The sequence below is a fragment of the Rhopalosiphum padi genome, chromosome 4 (genome assembly GCF_020882245.1).
Source record: "Rhopalosiphum padi isolate XX-2018 chromosome 4, ASM2088224v1, whole genome shotgun sequence".
Lineage (NCBI taxonomy): Eukaryota > Metazoa > Arthropoda > Insecta > Hemiptera > Aphididae > Rhopalosiphum > Rhopalosiphum padi.
Window position 1 is genome coordinate 38,633,022 of NC_083600.1, and position 21,183 is coordinate 38,654,204.

The following is a 21,183-nucleotide window of genomic DNA, read 5'->3' on the forward strand; positions in this document are numbered from 1 at the left end:
TAACAAACAAATGATGCGTCAAATCGGAAACACGTGGTACACACGAACAAATAGATAACGCACAGTCCCTTCCTGTCAAATATACGTATTGTCCGGTATGAATAAATTATTCGTTAAAAATATAATAATAATATGTTTGAGATGTACACAATTTACACTTGTCTATATATCTATCTGATAATCTATATTATAATATCGCATCGTCGGATATGTCTGTGTCCAATCACCATTTACCATCATATCCGGAAAATGCGCGCAGAGTCGGCGGCACCGCAGCTGACGTTTTTACACCGATCAAATCACCCGCCGTACCGTCACCTCCGCGACAATAAATCGCCATCACGCGTTCAAATACGCGACGAGACGACGGACCACAGGCGAGTGTCACGTACATATATTATAGATAGTATTGTATACGCGTAATAAGTACTACACCGATATTACATAAGCCGCTGAAAAGTTCACGCATTGGTATATAATTCTACGCTATACATATTATTATATTGTGTTTTACCAGTGGCGTGAGATCGAAATGTTTTTTTATCATGTCTGTCCGTCACCGTGACATATTATCATACTATTTTATTACTCTGGGCATTTATGAATGGTTTGAATACGTCGATAAATTTCGTAGTGAAATCGTAGATTATCAATATACTTTTATTGTTTTAAAACACTTAGCGACGGTCCTTTAATCGTTCTAACATACTCGCTGAAGTCCATCAAACACCCTACGCACTTAGAAAAACGTAAAAATAATTTTTGTTGAAAAAAACGATTAACAGGTGGCCGCAGTCAATATATTAAGAAGAACAAAATTGACCATTTTTTTTATGCCTAAAATGTTTCAGCAGTACATATTAACGTGTGCGGGAAGGTTCTAGTGTCAAAACTAATTCCTTCAAAACTATTTAATGAATGTGTTTACTCCGCGATAGAAAAAATACTTCTTTGGTTTCTTTGCGATGCATAACACATAAGTAATGATTTCATAATATTCGACATTTAAAGATAAACAAAATAGTGTATAGTTTATATAAAATATTATTATTACTTATTATAGGTTTAGGTAGTCATGGCAAAGTACCCGGTAAATATATTTTTGGTAAACTCCCTTGTTATTTACCCGGTATTTTGGGTAATTTAAACAAAAATTATTTAATAACATTTCGTTCATTTACGAACAAATGTAAACAGTGTGGTGATCCGAGTCAAAATACCCATATTTAATTAAAGACATTTTATCTTTTATGTGGAAAGTTGACAAGAAAATTTTTATCAAATTAATAAAAAAATAAATATTTTTAAACAAGAAAAAATAAAATGTTCATAAGGTTATTACTGTTGTTATATTATCTAAAATAAAATATAAATTAAATTTTACTAAAAAAAACAACAAAATAAACACGAATTATTCGTAGTTAAACTCATTTACTGCCGATTAGATTGATAAATGGAAAAAAATGTGGATTATAATATATAGGTAGTAATATTTTTCTCTTATATATAGTACAAATAACTAAGTGATTCATTGACTATATTAACTTATATATTACTGCTTGGTTTTTTTACTGATTGGGTTTTAATTATCGTTTAATAATGCATTAGAAAAACACAATTTTTATCAATGTATACGTGCTTATCGCAAACGAAAATTCCCAATTATTGTGTAATGGCTGATGAATAAGACTAAAATAGTTATGGTAATACCTATACCTATGAAATTGATAAATTATTTTATTTCGTTCTCCAGATAATACGTCATCTACGATGAAGTCGATTTCCCAAAATTGATCTTCTACTTTCTTCGTGTGGCTAATGAGAAATTCTTCCACACGTCTGCATCTACACGCGTTACAAAAAGATCTGTTCAAACATCACGTTACAGAAATTAAATACATTCTTAAACACATTTTTAGCCTCATTACATTTGTAGTAACTAAAGCAGCAGTTGGTTCACCTAAAGAACTATATCAAGAGCATTCAATCTTTCGTCGCTTTTTAGACACTTTCCGATAATCTATAAATATTATAATATGGCACCGTCAATCATGACTGTGTCCGGTGGCCGCCGATGTCGCACACACTCGCATCACCATATCCGGAAACCGCTTGCAGAGTCGACGACTGCACCGCAGCTGAATTTTTATTTCGATCAACTCACCCGTATCGTCTCCGCCGCGCAAATAAACCGTCATCGTCATTGCGACATGTACAGGGCCCCGTTGTCGCCCATACACGTACCGCTATCGGCTCAATCACTGTCATCCGTCGCTATCAGCGCTTGATCGCGGCCACATGTTGATCGTTTTTTCAATGAAAAAAACTAATTTTACGTCTTTTTCTAAGCGTGTAGGGTGTTTGATAGACTTCTGCTTATAGTATGTTAGAATGATTAAGGGACTGTCGCTAAACGTTTGAAAACCATAAACAAGTTTTAATAATCTATGATTTTACTACGAAATTTATCGGAAAACCGTTTTTTTCACACAATTGCCGCCTAAGAACCGAAGTTTATTAAATTTTATCACGGTGATAGACGGATACTATTTATAGCCTTACGTTTTCACTCGGTACGACACTATAAGTCCTACTAATAAATAATAATTACTCCAATTCCCCACGTGTTTTCGCGATATCCAAATAATCGCTTAACTATAACATCCTAATATGTTTGCATGTCATCATATTTATAGATAAACTTTAATAATATTTATTGTATACGCATTAAAATCATCCATAATTTACGCGCGAGACTAACCAAATAATATAATATGTCACGGTGATTGACAAACACGATAAATACTTCGATCCCACGTCGCCGGTACTACACTATTTATAATAATATGTAGTGTATAGTCGAATTATATATCGTTGCGTGAACTTTTCAGCGGCTTATGGTAAAGAAATAATAACGTGATAATTATGTATAATATCGGTGTAGTGTTACGCGTATAAAATACTATCTATATGTACGTGACACTCGCCTGTGGTCCGTCGTCTCGTCGCATATTTGGACGCGTGATGGCGGAGGTGACGGTACAGCGGGTGATTTGATCGGAATAAAAACGTCAGCTGCAGTGCCGCCGACTCTGCACACAGTTTCCGGATAATATGGTGGTGCAAGTGTGTGCGACATCCGCGGCCACCGTGCACAGACATGACCGACGATGCGATATTATAATATAGATTATCAGATAGATATATAGACAAGTATAAATTGCGTACATCTAAAACATATTATTATATTTAACGAATAATTTATTCACACCGGACAATATACGTCATATTTTACCGGAAGAGACTGTGCGTTATCTTTGTTCGTGTAGTGTATATCCACGTGTTTCCGATTTCACGCATCATTTTGTTTGTTTGGTATATAATATTATAATATTGTTTGATGAGGTATATCTCAATTGGATATTATTATTATTACTACTACTACTACTACTACTACTACTATTACTACTGTAATAGCAACACGGCGGTGTCGTTTAGCCACCTATAGCCACTTATTATTAACTAATGATTAGTAATACTCCGGCGAAGTGTGCGGTAAACCTCCGACCGCTCGTTCTACGTTGTTTTAATAATTTTTTATATTAATAAAAATTGTATTTATAATCGTATGTATGACCAGAGTTCCAGTATGGTCCCAGTAGTTAGTAGTATGTATTTTGTTTGTGTAAATAGGAAAAATGTCAACAGATTCAATCACTATTTAATAATTTAACTTCTGTTTAAAGAGCTTTTCAACCTATCCACACCCTAGTGTCACCAAGTTGCATGCTAAGGTTACATTAGACATATTTATTAGCATAATACCTATATCTTAAAAATATAATATTATGTCATTATGACACGTAACATATTTTTTTTAATCTATCAAAATTAAAAGTGTATGAAAATGTATCGTTCATATTTCAACGCATTTTTTTTTACTTAATATCGTAAGTCTTATTAAATGACGCATACAATTTTTTATGAGTCAAATAAAATTTTAAAAAACAGCGTATAGTTACCTGTAAATTATACTATTTAATTTGATTAATATAATTGTTTATAGTGTTTATACATAAGTCATTTGATGATAATTATACTTCATAAAAATAAGTATATCTTTTTACTATAATATCTATTATTATCAATTGAAAGGTATAATTATCCCCATTATTATAATGATATTATGGAAATATATATTTACTATCACAGCTTTGTGCTATATATAATTTGTAACACATTATTATTATAATATTGACTTGAACTGATGAAAATAATTCCTTTCACGTAGGTACATACCTCGATATCCGTATTGTTTAGACACAGTATTAAAGGTTAAAAACATAAAAAGTTGCAACTTAACATTAATTTAACTGGGGACTGTATAATCTTTTAATTTGTTTAGTAATGGTTATGGTTCCTTTTCTTGAGAATACCTCTTACTGGTTCCTGTATTTGGAAATAAAAAACTTAATTAATCCATTTCAAGAAAAGAACAATTCTGCGAATTGGTTACAGACGTTAAATTGCATATGATTACATACTATACATAAGTTATTCATAGGAAGTGGGTAAATATAAATTTACAGTGAACATTTTACATGGTTGACTATATAACAATTTTTTCTGATGAATAATATATCATTCATAAATTAATTTATGTGTATTATAAGTTGATACAATTTATCATACAAACACTTTAGAAGAAACATAACTGAAGTACCAGAAAATAACAAAATAATAATTAAAATTAATTAAAATACAAATTTGACATTATATTAAAGGTAACAGCGCCTACCATCAACTGAAAGAACATCAATGTTTTTGATCAAAATTATGTAATTGAGTGAAATATTAAATACATGTATTTATATTTTTATACTTAATATTAAAATTAAGCATATTTTATAAGAGTAGGTTACTTACTTAAATATAGTAATAATTTAATAACAATTGCTAATAACAGAATGTTTACATTTAATTTTTATTTTTTTTTAATGTTTTCATTTAAGTCATACAATCGTTATATAATAAATATTATTAACATGTATTTATCTTTTAAGTAACAATGATAAATAATTGATGTTTGTTCTTAATTATTTACAAAATATTAAAATTACAATGTATTAGCATTTACCTATCATTTTTAGTTAATATTACATAATATCTGGTGTGATTTGATTTTGTTTTAAAAGAACAAGTTTTTCAAATAGCTCATCGCAAAGGTTGTAACGTTTAACTGCCATTTCGGACATTCCTGTAGAAAACAATCTTTTAACGTGAGTGCTTGAGGGCATTGGTGTATTATACTCAAAAAAAACCTTCATGACATTTGGGTAATACGGTAACATACTTATATCATTAGATGGACTATTCAGATACATTTGTAACTCATCTTCAGAGAAACTTTTTGGTTTTTTATTTGATGGAAGACAAAAGAAATCTTGGGTTATGTTAAATTCACTGTCAGTAATATCCGCACATGGTGTTTCATTTTTAGCGTTTGCTGTACTATCGAACAAAGCTTTCAAGTTTGCCTCAGCTAAGTACTGATCATATCTATTAAGCCAAATAAGTTTAAATTTTGGAATTAAACATGACGCTAATATTAATTCTTTTTTTTTCCAAATGTATTCGAATCTTTTTTTAATAGACCCTATGATTGTTTGTAGAAGTTGCTCACAGTAAATTAATTTTCCGTTTTCAAATTTTTTCAATTTTTTTTCCAATGCATAAAGACTTGGTAGTAAGTAGCCCATGTACATACACTCTTCTCCTTGTAAAAAGTCTAAGGTATCAGCTATAGGAGACATTACATTACAATACTCATTTATGAGCTGAATTTCTTGTGGTGTGAACCGTTGTATTTCGTAACAGTCCAATACCTGATTGATCTTGTCTAATCCATTTGGTGCATTTATTATATTTTTTAAATGTAATAAAATATCATATATGCATTTCCATCTAGTTGTATTTGGTGTTTTAAAATTAATTCCCGAAGTTTCCCATATATTTTCATTAGTTGAATGTGATATGTTTTGCTTATACCACATTGATGAGCATTTTTCAAGTATTTTACTGTACAAATGTTTAAAACCGGTATTAGAATTTATCATTTTATTGATATCAGAATTCGCGATAAGGTTCAATGTGTAACTAACACATCTATAGTGAAGAGGTAGCTGAACAAATATGTCGGCTTCTTGCTTAATAGCAAAAGTAGAATTTAATATGTCAAATAAGTCAACAAATTTATTTTCATTATCTGAGTCTGTGATATCATTATCCGAATGCAAATTATTAATAGAATATGTACCATATTGCTCAATAAAATTTGAACCATTGTCAGTGGTTGTTGAAACAATTTTATTTTGAATTTTATATATAGTGTAAATTCTATGCAATGCCTTGACAATAACATCATAAGTATGATGACCTTCAAGACGACAGCACGCTAATGAAACCGATTCCCTCTTGAAACTTTTAGAATTTATCCAGTGGCAAGTGACACCGAGATAACTATTTTTTCCATTTGTCCAACAATCGGCTGTTGTGGATACATACAAAACTGACGATAATGTTTTGATTATATTATCTACCATGGACAAATAAAGATTTTCAATTTTTAATTTTAAAGTTCTGCTGGTCATAATTTTTAAATCATTTGGTAAACCTAATCTAACCAGATTCAAAAATGATGGATTATCAACCACACTCAATGGCTGGGTATTATTGACAATAAATTTTAACAGCAAATCGTCTAATTTTTGCTGAGTAACACTTCTCTCTGACCCACAACGTTCGAGAGTCAACTTTTGCAAGGAACTTTTGTTTTGGTTAGTATCTAAACTAAAACTTCTTTTTTTATTAATTGAATTTTGTTTACGTTCGTTTAAATCATTTTCGAAATCATTGTTTTTGTTATCATGAACCTTCTGAAACATAATATTAAATAAAAACAAAATTATTATACAATTTATAACTTATTAATACATCCACACATAATTGTTTATAAGTACAATTAATCTAATAATTATCTATCTTAAAAAACTAAAAAATGTCCAATAGACTATAGTCATAATGAATTTCAGTTGTAAAAACTAAAAATTAACACATAAAACAATATATTATATACATACCAGTAACTACTATATTTTGTATATCATAAATTTAATGGGAAAATTTCCTGAAGTTAAATTTGTTTTTGCCCTTATAATAATAATATTTATATATATATATATATATTAAAATAAACCACAAAAATTAAATATACGTCCTTAAAAATATTATGTTGTTTGTTGGTTATTAATGTTTTTATAATTTACCGATTGATTCATATTATAACAATAAAAAATAATAAGTTTTTATATAATTATTAAATTAAATTTTAGATTTGTTTGTTAAAATATATTTATTTCATTTTCAAATTATAATTGTATGTTATCGAAACTAATTAATGACATTTATTTAAATCAAGTATAAAAAAAAAATGATGATAATATGTATTTTATTTATTTGTGCATGGTGCACTATCGTAGTATGTAAGTACTTATATTGTAGCACTTGCTAATGTATATAGTATATTATTTATGATAATGAAAAAAGTATTCACAATATTTGAAGAAATAAAATATATTATTTATTTAGTGTGCATCATGGACGCACATCGAAGATCAATCTATTTGTTTATGTACATATGTATTTTTAATTATACACAAGGAATATACTAAATATTATTTAGATGATGATTTAAGATAATGATAGATGTTATATATTTATAAGAAACAAAAATAAAAGTATCACAATAGTTTTAAAATTCTCTACATTTGTATATTTTATGTATTAAAAATAGCTAGCCATCAAGTGAAATAAGTTCAAAAATACTAATTCCATTAAATTATTATAATATAAATATTTCTTTAAAAATAAAGTCAGAATTATTTATGCGTGGGGTATTAGCTGTGCAATTTTTATTGTTGTGTAAATGAGGTTTTCGAAAACGTGATTATTAGAATTGATTTATAAGAAATATAAAATAAGTAGTCAATAAAATAAAAGTTTTCCGCTTTTATTATTATGATTTGTACATCACAGGTCGTTTAGGATGTAAAGGCCTTAATAAAACTATAATATATGCTTTTTAGCTTTTGCTTATAGTACGATTACTGATTTATGATTAGTAAATCCAAGCATCCACTAGTAAACGGGCTTTATCGGTAACATACACATTTTTCAAAAATATTAACTGATTACGGTTAATCATGGGCGTAGGTAGGAAATATTTTCGTAGGGGGTTTTTGTCTAAATCTATATAAATATTATAAAATTATGAATAATTTATTTGTACGTATTAAATAATACAATTGTTTTATTTAATTTCGGGGGTGTTTGAACACCCAAACCCCCCCCCCTTACCTACTCCCATGCGGTTAATAGTAAATGTTTCATAACATACTTTGATGTGTCGTTTGAGGTTTGACGGTGAGGTTTTTGATACACTGAGTAATTTAGACGAAGGTCTGCATAACACACATTGTACAAGAAAATTATTTCCTCTATTGCCTTTACATACAAAGTACTTTTCTATTCCTGGCCAGGGCATGGTCGGCATCACTACAATACAAATTATAAATCAAATTATTAAATAATGATTATTGGATTCAATACCGTTATATTAGCTTATTACAAATTAAGCTTGTAAGTATGTAAGGTACCTAAACAAAGTACAAATGCAGTATAACATATGCCATTATATTTATTGCTCATTTAAGTTATTTTATCTATAGTTCGAAATTTTAAGCCGAATAAATTATAAACTAAATATGTTGTAATTGTTTAAGTAACAATATTACAAATTATAAGTTTTCACTATGATACTTACTAGGCTCAGATATATTGCTTATGTTATTAGCTATTACAGGACGAAGGCGATCAACAACATTAAAGCTTGAAACAGTGGTTCGGTCGTTGCCCTCATAGGATCCTATAAACATTTTTTTTTTATAAGTCTTATTTCGTTTAAGTTTAAAACATATTTGAATTTAATTAAATGTTTATACTTTTATGGGAATTTGAAGAAGTACTATACATTTTTCTTTGTAATAATGGATCATACACGTCTTTTTCGACTTCGACAAAATATTCCGCTTTTTCTTTGCATGGCTTTAAATAATTGTTCATATCTGATTAAACATTAGCGTTAAGTTAAGAGAAAACTAAAATATCAAATTCTCGACAAACAAAACATTCCGATCGTCAAACTATAACTGAGCGCCTATTGTATCTTCTAGTTCGGCTTAAATTGGATTGTTCAAATTTGTCACGTGAAAATGAAACATTGATACTTGTCTTGACAATATTCGGTATCATTAACAAGTATAATAGAATGATGTCATTTTTGTATAGGCTTAATTTTTAGTCGTTATCCGCAATCCTATACTGCTCACCGACGAGTGTTGACTGTTGAGTGTTGCTGTTTATTATTACGATTAATTATCATTTATCACTCAAACGTTATGATTATCAAGTATCCGTGTCAACAATTTTTTATATCGTTATTATTCTGCGATATTAGGTTTAAGATATGAAAGCATATATTTCATACGAACATATGGCTGTGATGTTGTATGTGTCAATAAGATATATTATATTATATTTCAATATATACAGAATATACCTACTATTTTACGTTGCATCTATATAGTATGATATACGATTCCTAATTGTTATCTGCGTATATAGTATTATGTTTGGTAGATAATAAATGCTAAATTGTATCTCTAGAGACTGAGCTTATTTAGTATTATGTATTTATATGTACGAGTTTTTTTTTTGTACTGTAACGTTTATTGTTAATATCAAACGGTTTTGTTGTTTTAAGTTTGTTCAAATGCAATATTTAATGATGTGTATACAATATATTATATTTATATATATCTAATAATGTTCTACGCGTGTGAAATAAAACGTGTTTATAATACAAAAGTATCGTCGGCGAAAATGTAAATAGTTAAGTACAAGTATCAATACAATATTATACTATGATATAATATAATATGATAACTCGCTCGTTCTTGAGAGATCCCTTGCCGCTAAGATTCAGAGGACGGCGGTCACTTATACAACCGGCTCTTACGCAGTATCATTGGCCACAGACGGACCAGTGAAAACCTTCATAACGTGGATTCGCATCGTGGGAATGTTGTAACGGTTATGTTTAAATGCAATATTATATTAAGTGTAGTAAGTAATTTTATTAATTAAATTTATATTACTTGAAACTAGTGATGGGTCGAACTGTTCGAATCTTGAACCGAACCGAACCGAACCCTTGATGTTCGGTTTGATTCGAAATTCGAACTCGGCACGAAAAAAATTCGAACCGAACTATCAAACATCTTTTACTGTTCGAAAATCGAACTTGAAAATATTTGTCGAACCTGACTTACTGACCACGATAGTTCAGAGACCAAATATTTGTACAATTCTTCAAAATTTATTTAAAAAAAATAAAAATTGATAATCATTTTTTAGAAATAATTAGACTATTGGCGATAGAAAGTTATAAACTGTAACATTCACCTTATGTATCATTTATAATAATAATGATAAAAAATATTGAGTTCGAGTTCGAGTTCGACTTAAAATGATTCTAGGTTTGTTTCGGTTCGGTTCGGTAGAAAATATGAAGGTTCGGTTCGGTTCGAGTTCGAAAAAATAATTTAAAGTTCGGTTCAAGTTCGGTTCGATTTAAAAAATCGGAGTTCGACCCATCACTACTTGAAACATTAGATATTATTTATTTTACTCAATGATTTTTTTTATTTAATAAAAATAAAATATTTATATATATTTAAAGAGAAAAAAAAATTTTTTTTTATTATAGCCTTACTATGAAAAGAAAAGTAATTACAAAATATCAGCGTATGAATACGTCGGGAACCGGAATGATTGAAATCGAGAGATTTAAAAAATGTTCAAAAAAAAAATGGCTTGAGGCGGATAGTCCCGCTTGATTTTTTAAAATCTCCCTGCCCAAAAGTGCTCAGAACATACATTATGGTTTTTGAAAAAACAGTGTTTTTCGTGTTACAGGGAAAAAAAAAATGGCTTGAGGCGGATAGTCCCCCTTAAACTTTTAAAATCTCCCTGCCCAAAAGTGCTCAGAACATACATTATGGTTTTTGAAAAAACAGTGTTTTTCGTGTTACAGGGAAAAAAAAAATGGCTTGAGGGGGAAAGTCCCCCTTAAACTTTTAAAATCTCCCTGCCCAAAAGTGCTCAGAACATACAAATACATACTACTGCCTCACTCGTTTATCTGACTATCGAGTAACGATCTTTTTCTATTGTAGTATTGTCAGACACGAGACATAGAAAAATGAGGCTGAGAACCGAACAAACAAACATGCCGATGTGCAGCCAGTATTCGTCTGAAAAATAAACACAGAAAATACAAAATACAACTGTACATTTCTCGTAAATAATAGGAACACTGGACAAAACGAGTGAAGCTTTAAATATTATACAGTCTTAAGAGAGCGTTTTACCCGCATCGGTTGTCTTATTTGTCTTCCTAACATATTATATCATAATAAATACGTATGCGTTCAGCGGAACACGTGTTATGTTGTAAGTTTTAATATTGGAGTCAATTTACGACTTGCCTATTCTACGACCAAACTTAAAGGTAAGAATATTATTTAGGACATGTCGTATGCTCTAATAATGATATTATCATATTTAATTGATTTATTGCTATTTAGAACACCACGACTTTCAAATGACAATAATGATAATATCAATAAAAGCATATTATGACGTGTCCTAAATAATAATATTCTTAACATTAAGTTTGATATTAGGCAATTTGCCTCCAACATTAAATATAACAACACAATATGCTATTATGATGTAATTTAATAAAGCAGAGACAACACATGCGAGTATAACGTCGTGATATTTCTGTGCCCGGCGTAAGATTATAATGCGCGAGCAGCATAAACTTTCGAATGTGGCGCAAACGCGATCGGTCGTGTTTTTAGTGCTTTTCCAGTATACCGTTTGGAAAAAATCAATAATCTTTACCGAAATGAGGAAAAAAATATAACGCTAAATAAACAAAATCAATGAACAGGTTGTTCATGACCGTCATGTATCCCGCGATGAAAGATTCGGGCAACGGGTACATCAATTCGGCGCCCATCTCGTAAAATAGGGGCTGGCAACCCCACGTATACGGAAACGCTACCAATATCACGCATTCCAAAACAGCTGAAAACACACATAGAATTCGGTCAGAGTTAAAAATAAAATATTGTGACCGTTATCGCGGAATCTTTTATGTGCTCGAGGACACGTACTTAACGTGAGCTTGGTATTGAAGCTAAACATCATCATCAGCCAAAAGACGGAGAACGTCGATATGAAATGGCAGCCCAGCATGATCCTTTTTTTATATTCGGGGGACCGGTCCGCCAACCTGCTGAACGCCAAGTTCAAGGCAAACACGTGTATGATCATGTAGAAACTGCACTGGATGGCGTATTCCTTGGGGGAAAAAAAAATTAGTCGTATAGCCGACAGACTTTAAAAATAATAAAACAAAAAAAAATCAATTTTAAAAAACGACGGATTACGGGTGGTGCGCGAAGTCTGTGGAAATTCGGCGGCATAAGCGACGCCCAAGGAACCGACATCGTGCTGGACAAAGTGAACGCCAACACGAGATACAAGGCGTTGCGATTCCTATATTATAAACAACAGATATGAGAATACAAAACAAAATCATCACGAATCGCCGTCGCCGTGTGGTTAAAGCACCGCGACCGGAGACGACCGACGTACGTGACGAGCGTTTTAATCGCGTCCAGAAGTTTTGCGTTCCGCCGCGAATTCGTCGACCGGTCGCATTCGTAGTACGACGAATGGTTGTGTTTGTGATTTCTGGGAGGGAAGAATAAGTACACCAAGACCGTCATCAGACCGTTCAAAATCAGACCTGTAATCATCACGCGTATTATGGACGTGAAACTATAATATTATATAATATTATTAACATGCTTTGGTAGTATTCCGAATACTTTTTGAATACTTTTTTTTGAAAGTATTCAATACAGTATTTTGAATACTTTTTACAAATATTCTTATAGAATACTGTTTTACCATCTAATCACACTAAAAATAATTTCATTACTTCTTCTGCCATAGAAATTGCATATGTACTTGTATATATAACCATATAAGCACTGTGTATATTTACATTCAAAATATTTTATAGTAATATATTATTTTGTTTTATACTATTTTTAGTGGGTAATGTTATTTCAAATTTGAAACATTGAATTTGTAATTATTATTATTATTATTTAAGCCACAGCAACTTGGCTATTGGCTTAAATTAGATGATTATTGTACTACTTTTTATAATTAAGTATTAATTAATAGTTTTATTTTCGTGAAGATTATTATGTTCCTTTATTAGGTTTTACTAAAAAAGTTACCCACTTTATTACTTAAATGAATCATAAAATATTAAAATTTGAATATAATTTATAACGAATAGATTGGACAATGTTCACTTATAAACACTGAAGTGAAAAAATTATATACTATTTTTGTTATTGAAATCTAAATCTACTGAAAAAAGTATTTGAAAAATATTCGAAATACTTTCTATGAAGTATTCCAAATACTTGGGAATAATACTATTATCATAAAGTATTTTTTCCAAGTCTGAATTTATTTAGTAGTAATTATCTTACAGGCGTACAACATTTGCATTATGCGGATCTTCATAATGAAAGCTTTTTCCGGTCCGTCCCTGGCCACTGACACTACGTAGGGACCGATCACATAAGTGGCCGCCGATCCCAGCATCCTGACGGCGAGACAGACACCTTTAAACAAGCAGACGACCCGCCCGGTCAGTGACACCGTAAAACATTTAATTCCAAGTATGTAGGTGGGTATATTATATATTAAATGAATGCGCCGCCGCCGCCGCCACTAACCTGTAGCCATGTTCCTCTCGTTCTTGGGGAACCACAACGCCGACATGGTGATTATGAGAGGCGTCATCAACACGCCGCCCACGGACAAGAATATCGCCGACATGTGCAGACACCTACAATGACACGATAATATTGTTACGATATTCAGTGCGATGAATGGTTGTAATCGTCTTAATAGCTGTGCCTACGCGTTACGAAGGGAGCGCGCTACTGTCCATACACATTACATAATATAATATCGTGTACTTCGTCGGTTGTACAGATTTAGCACGCGTTAACGCTCCCTACTATATAGATGTACCGATTGTATAATGATAAAGTAAAATTGTAATTGATTTTTTGTTCGACGGTTATAATAATAAAATCTGAAAACTCGTTATCGATAAGTGCGATTGTTTAAATTTCAAATAAACCTCGAAATACATGAGTAAATATTTATTCCACAATGGTATGTATACATCATAGTGACTGTACTACTGTAGTTACTTTAGAATCAGTCAATTAATTTTATAATCACGTCAAGTTCTATTTTTTCCCAACAAGAATACCATAGACTGAAAACTATAGTTTTTATTAAGAAAAAAATAATAATATAATCATAAACATTATTAATATTTGTTATAAGTATTAATTTAAACCTACCTTGTATTTTAAATAATCGAATTGTATAATGTACTATTCCTGAATTTTAACTGTGATCAAATAATGATTAAAAAATTTATATAAATAAAATTTTTTATAAATATTTTTATTGAAAATGTTACAGCCTCGCTCAAACACATGTTATATAATTTAAAATCTTTGAAAATATTCATAACACTATATCAATACCAAAAAAGTAAAGGACTTTTATTTGTAGGGTCTATAATTTGATGCCCTCCCTTTTTATCAATCACTCATATTAAATATATTACTTTTATAAATAATATTTCTGTTTTTTTTTTTTTTTTGTATAATATACTTTTATGAAATTCATTAATCGTTATTTGCATGAATTGTAAACATTCAGCTTAAAAATAAAATTTATCTAAATTATAAGTTATTCTTTTATTTTATTCAACTATAGTAACTGTTACAAGTGAAAAATAAATGAAGTAACCCTTAACATTAAATTTGACTTATATTTTCTATATTAACTTAACTCGACTAGTCAAAAAAAAATAGTTGACTTGCTCAAACTTTCACACTTATATTATTCAATACATATTATATATTATAAGTAATTTGCATTTCGTCGTACAGTTTAAAATCTAGATGTCACAATCTATCGGTTTTTTCACAACTATACAATTGTCAATATTGACAATAAAACGGTTGATACTTAAGCGACAAAGAAACTATCTTAAACAGACGTACACGAATCAAATATGACAGACTGCGACCTAAATTTATTTAAAAAAATATTTTTGAATGTTTTCCAAGTATGATTCTTCCCGACAATTTTACGTACATATACAAATTGAAAAAAATGCGAAGTATGCACAAATATGCTAAACATTGCTCAAATATGCATTTTTCCTAAAATATACAAAAATATGCAAATTTAAACTGAATATTTAGTTTTGCCATTACATAAAACAAATTTATAAACAATAATTTTCGACCACAACAAAAAAACATTCAAATGCAAGAAGTCCCGAACCCTGATTATAACATATACCTACTGCACATAATCCTACTATATTACATTCGTACGACTAAATTTTAATATAAATATTACGTGATACAAACTTACAAGGTACATGAGTACATGGACGGCATGCATCTTATTGCCGAGCCCAACGTGTAAAAGCAGCACGAACACAACAGGCTCAATCTCAACCCTGTGGTGATAATATAATAGTGATATTATATTTAGTTATTCGTGATAACGATAATAATAGCAAACGTCCAAACGGACGATAATATCTAATATTATTATACATATTTATACATATAATAATATGTATTACGTTTACTTACCGCATTTATTTATTGCCACACATGCCGGAATTATCAATATTGCAGTAATTACAGTGCCCCATATGGGCAATAACGAAATAGATCTTCTCGTCCAATTGGGAAACGCCAACAACGCCGATTCGTGTATGGCACCCCAGATGGACTGAGAAAATACCTAAAACGGAAGTAAATAAATCAAACTTTATGGTCTGCAGAGCATCTATTACATTATTTATTAAAATATATTTTAAAGTTCTACTGCGTTTTTTTTTCGAATGACACGCGACCGGTACTTACGTATTTAGTAATATAATAATATAATAAAATCACGTTTTTGTATGCTACGAATAAGTTGACGTGTCTATTTGTCTATTAAAAATATACCTATCGTTTATATATATATATATAATATATATATATATAGATTTTATGGTAATAATAATACGCCTCATTTTGAAACGCGTATGGTACATATTGTCATACAACTGAATCAAAAGAACGTATTGGAAGTGATCCCGCGTATTATAATAACTATAATATTATAGTTGAGCGTATGCGTTATTTTATAGTATTTGATATTTCGATAATATCTCACTACGTGTTATGGACATCGCGCGGCGTTAAATGTTTTCTTACTTGAATTAAAATCGGTATGGCCATCAAACTGATGACGAAAAATCGCATAGATCCATCCTGCTTGCAAACTGTAGACGTTGAAACCGGATAGTCCGATAGTTCCGAAGGGATAAAAATCGTCGTTTCGGAATAGGACCCATTCTTGAAAAAAAAAAATAAGACACAAAACAAAAAAAAAATATTGATTAATACTGTTCATAAATTCTATACTAAATACCAATTCAAATATTGTAAATTGGTCACTGCAGCTATGATTTTATGTAGCTTTTGCGGTGAAGAAGTTAAGTGGGTTTTCACTAAAATATACCTACATAGTCGTTTGTGTAACCACTATTTATTTAACTAACTTACTTCTAGTTAATCTTATTATTTACCTTAAGGTCGTCATCAACGTTTAAAAACGTCGTCATTAAATGAATTGATTGATCTGACTCGTGCAAGAAGTTTTTACGACCTTTCTGGTTGTGTGTAACAGAACTGTTAACCATTTGATATAATCGTATTCAAATGATTAAATTATTATATATGAACATGAAATAAACTATAAGCAATAAATAACAATAATATATAGAATGTTTCAATGAATAAATCTTAGTGCGAAAACGAATGTTTAACATTTGTTTATATTGTGTGTGCTCATGACAACATGTGGTGGTCAATTCAACAGTGTGTATCAATGTACCATGTACATTAAATATGAATACACTTGAGGTAACAAAATATGTTTGATTATGATAATATTTTTGTTTATGAGTAAAAAGGATTGAAAATTAAATCATCCGTAATGGTTCCACATAATTTTTTATAACTCTAATTTAAAAGCATCAAAAATACACAGTCATGATTTTTTTCATTAGCGTTTAATTTCAAATTTTGAATGTATTTTTCATCGTGTAAATTCATGCATTTTTTTATGGTTACATTTTAAAATTTTTAATAAGTTTAAACATGTTATACAAGTTTTCTCATAAATTAAAATTTTAAGAATTTAAAAATAGTTAAGCTTATTAAAGACACATTTATCTTTAAAAAAATTGTCAAAATTACTAATTATTTTAAGAACATAATATTGGAAGACTAGAACACAGTGGATATATAAATTAACTACAATATTTAATTTTATGTTTTTAATGTATTACAAACATAGTTTTAAATATGTAAATATAATATATATATTCATGTTATACCCACATAAATAATGTTTTTCAATTATTACAAAATAAGTAACATCGTTATTTAGCATTAAAATAATATGTAATTTCATTAAAATTAAAATTAAAAATATATATAAAAAATAATTGTAGGTAATTGTATATTTTTTAAATTTCATAGTTCAAGCATAAACTAATTAAGAAAAAAAATTGACTTACAAACCTAAAATATGGAAATTGAAAATTTTAAACATTATTTATTACAAATATCTGTATCCTGTAAAGTTTTGTCATTTTGAAGAAATTTGTAAAAAATTGATATTTAAAATGCTTTACATACGAAATTAGACCTATGTAATTTTGATAAAAATTTAAGAGCATTTTCGCAAGTGAACAACTTAATGAGAAATCTCGTTTTCAATTTTTAAACATAAAAAATAATATGTAAAATAAAATTATTGTACCCCTAAATTGCCTACACAAAGCGCCGTCTTACCCTAATATGTTACGATAATAAACTATAGAATAATATTATTACACCGGTAAATCTATCAACAGCTTTTTTACAAAACTTGAAATTAAATATTTGATATTGATTATATAAAAACATATGAACATTAAAATCATACATATTAATATTTTAATAAATGAGTGCGCGTGGATTTAAATTATAATTAAACTAAAAAACAACTTAGTAACTTTGTAACTAAATAACAAATTTATTTATTATAATACTACTCAAAGTTTCCATACCCTTATTATTATTATTATTATTATTATACAGCATGTCTGCAAAATTAATCGAGTTTTTCGTGCATTGATTAAATTTGTGATGACGTCTTCTAAATATTCCGGGAAAAAAATTAATTGTTTTATATGTTACAAAAATGTTTTAACGTTTTTCATACATCATAATATTTATTACATAAAATATATAAATTATTTACTGAATATTGGAGGTGGTGCGTCAGGAGAAACTTTGATACGGCGTCTCCCCAATAATTATAACACAGGAAAATAAAAATTTGTTTTAATTTTTGAAAAATTATTTTCAACAATAACACATTGTAAACTATATTTTCTATGTACGTCTAAATAAAATTTGATTAATACATTTTAATGTAATAAAACAAATTATGTAAAAAGTGTTTATAGTGTTTATCCACAAGAAACTATGCTCATATTAAATATAACATATTATTTTCTGAGCTATTCTTGAAATTGGCGGACGGACGACGCAATAGTGCTACTACGAATCATGATATAGATATTAGAGGTAGACAAACAGATGAGATGATTGAACCACAGTATTATTTCTTATAGATAGGAAGTAAAAACAAAGTGTTTTTTTTTGGGGGGGGAGGGTCACCATGATAATGGTTTTATACGGAGTCCGAGAGACTATAGTCTCAGTTACCAGGTGATACATTAATAGTACACAATGATAGCCCATTAAAAAGGGATTATCAAGTAGATACAAAATGTGGGATTAAACATTTTCAAAAAAATTATTTAATTTTTCACAGTTAAAAAAATAGTTATTTTTTGCTAGATTTTCAAAAACGCTTTCCAATTCAGAGATCGGCATGTAAACTTTCTTGATTTTTTGAAATCAAAAAATTTCTAAAAAATTTTTAGAAATTTATTAATTGTATACAATATGAATATATAATGTATTTTATTTCATTTTCATTTAGTGAGATAGATTTTCGAAAACGGAGAGCGGATTTTGTTATTTGGGGTCTTGTTAGATTCACATTGGCTAGAAGAATTGCAATGAAGATTTTCAGAACTTTATCTTCAATCGTTAACTCTTTACAAAGCTATAAAGCTGAAAACATAAAAAAAAAAACGCCCCATAAAATGTGTTTTAATTTTTTTTTGAAGCTATTTAGTGAATCAACTATAAAAGGTAAAGTTCTGCAAATCTTTACTGCACTTCTCCTAGCAAATGTGAATGTAACAAAACTCCAAATAACAAAATCCACTCTCCGGTTTCGAAAATCTATCTCACTAAATGAAAATAAAAATAAAATACATTATACATTCATATTGCATACAATTAATAAATTTCTAAAAATTGAAAATCAAGAAAGTTTACATGCCAATGACTTGGCAAGCGTTTTTATTTGTACAATTATTATATTGATAGTAAATTTATGCATTATATCGAGACGTTATGCTTATATTGTTTTAATGTCATATAATATTGCAAGTTAAAAACAAAATTACTATTGTGAGTTGTGACACGCTTTTACGAGTATAAAATGCGTTTCCCTACAACAAGCCAAATACACTGTTTACAGATTAAATATATTATATAGACAATTCAAAACTGCGATTTATTCGGAGACCAGCTATATAAATTGAAATCGAAGTTAGGAATGAACAACAGAAGTAGTATACCAAAAAAATTGCTCAAACATCATACAACGGGTAATAAAATAATATATGAAATGCGGAACAGTTATGTTCAGTCGTGTTGAGTCGTAAGTTGTTCACGGTCAGTGTTATTCTTGTATATAATATACGGTATAAGATGTTCGAGTGAATCCGGCAGGCGTGATCTATAGGCAACTCAAGATGTCTCGTAGTAGTGTGAGAATCGGCCAAGTTCCTCGTAGTAAGTGATCAGACTCGCTCAAATGTCACTTATAAAAAAAAACCATCCAAACATTCATCGACCGTTCAGAGTTTTGTGCTGTAAAAATATTTTAAAAATAACTTCACTTTGTCCACGAGCAAAATAAAATGTATTAATAAATAAATCCTTTGAACATTAGTTTTCATGTATCTGCATTTTAATTTACATAATAATATTTTCCAATCACTTACGACTTACCTATCCGTTTTAAACAAATATATTTAGACCACTATAGATAAGATTAAACAAATATTTGTAACGGAAAAAAATGTTTGTATTTTTTGTGTAGGTACATACTTCTATTTAATTTTGTAAGAATATAAAAGTTATATAATAATTAAAAATTATTTTGTTAAACATATCCATATCACATTCATAAATAAAATAAAATAAAATATAATATTATTTTTCTCTTACATTATAGGTATATTAATATATTATATTATATAAAATCTTGACATAGTAAGTATATTCATAGTTCTACTTTCGAACTTTAGCTATACATGGTATCGGAAAATTTCGGAGATCAGTAATATAAAACAAACATATTTTAGGAAAACATCCTATTTTTAATTTATTAATAAAATTATTTAATTATACCTACGTCCTACACTATAAAAATAATTGTATTTTTTAATGAATTTTTTTTTTGACAATTTAATTTATTTTTAAATGTAATAATTCAACCATTAGATAATAAGATAACTAAATAAAAGATAAATATTATATAAAAATGTCTAATTCGTTTCTATCATAGTACGAAACTTCGTGAATTTATAAACCTCGCGGCTGCTCGTAT

The 21,183-nt window shown here is 29.2% G+C and overlaps 1 protein-coding gene and 1 long non-coding RNA gene across 3 annotated transcripts; one reads left to right on the forward strand and one right to left on the reverse strand.

The window, feature by feature from the left end:
- Positions 1-4,648: 4,648 nt before the first annotated feature.
- Positions 4,649-9,454, reverse strand: LOC132930428 (uncharacterized). 2 transcript variants are annotated; one of them, XM_060996302.1, is made up of 4 exons: positions 9,060-9,454; positions 8,882-8,983; positions 8,456-8,613; positions 4,649-6,932 (listed from the first exon to the last, which is right to left on the reverse strand). In XM_060996302.1, the coding sequence occupies exons 1-4, from the start codon at positions 9,178-9,180 to the stop codon at positions 5,157-5,159; spliced, it is 2,157 nt and encodes a 718-aa protein (XP_060852285.1). In that variant the 5' UTR covers positions 9,181-9,454; the 3' UTR covers positions 4,649-5,156. The 2 variants fall into 2 exon arrangements, with proteins under 2 accessions (XP_060852285.1, XP_060852284.1); XM_060996301.1 differs by having other exon boundaries at positions 4,649-6,935.
- A 366-nt stretch (positions 9,455-9,820) lies between these two features.
- On the forward strand, positions 9,821-14,444 carry LOC132930778 (uncharacterized). Its single transcript, XR_009662276.1, has 2 exons — positions 9,821-10,242; positions 13,766-14,444. It is a non-coding gene; the product is annotated as an uncharacterized LOC132930778 (long non-coding RNA).
- Positions 14,445-21,183: the final 6,739 nt, after the last annotated feature.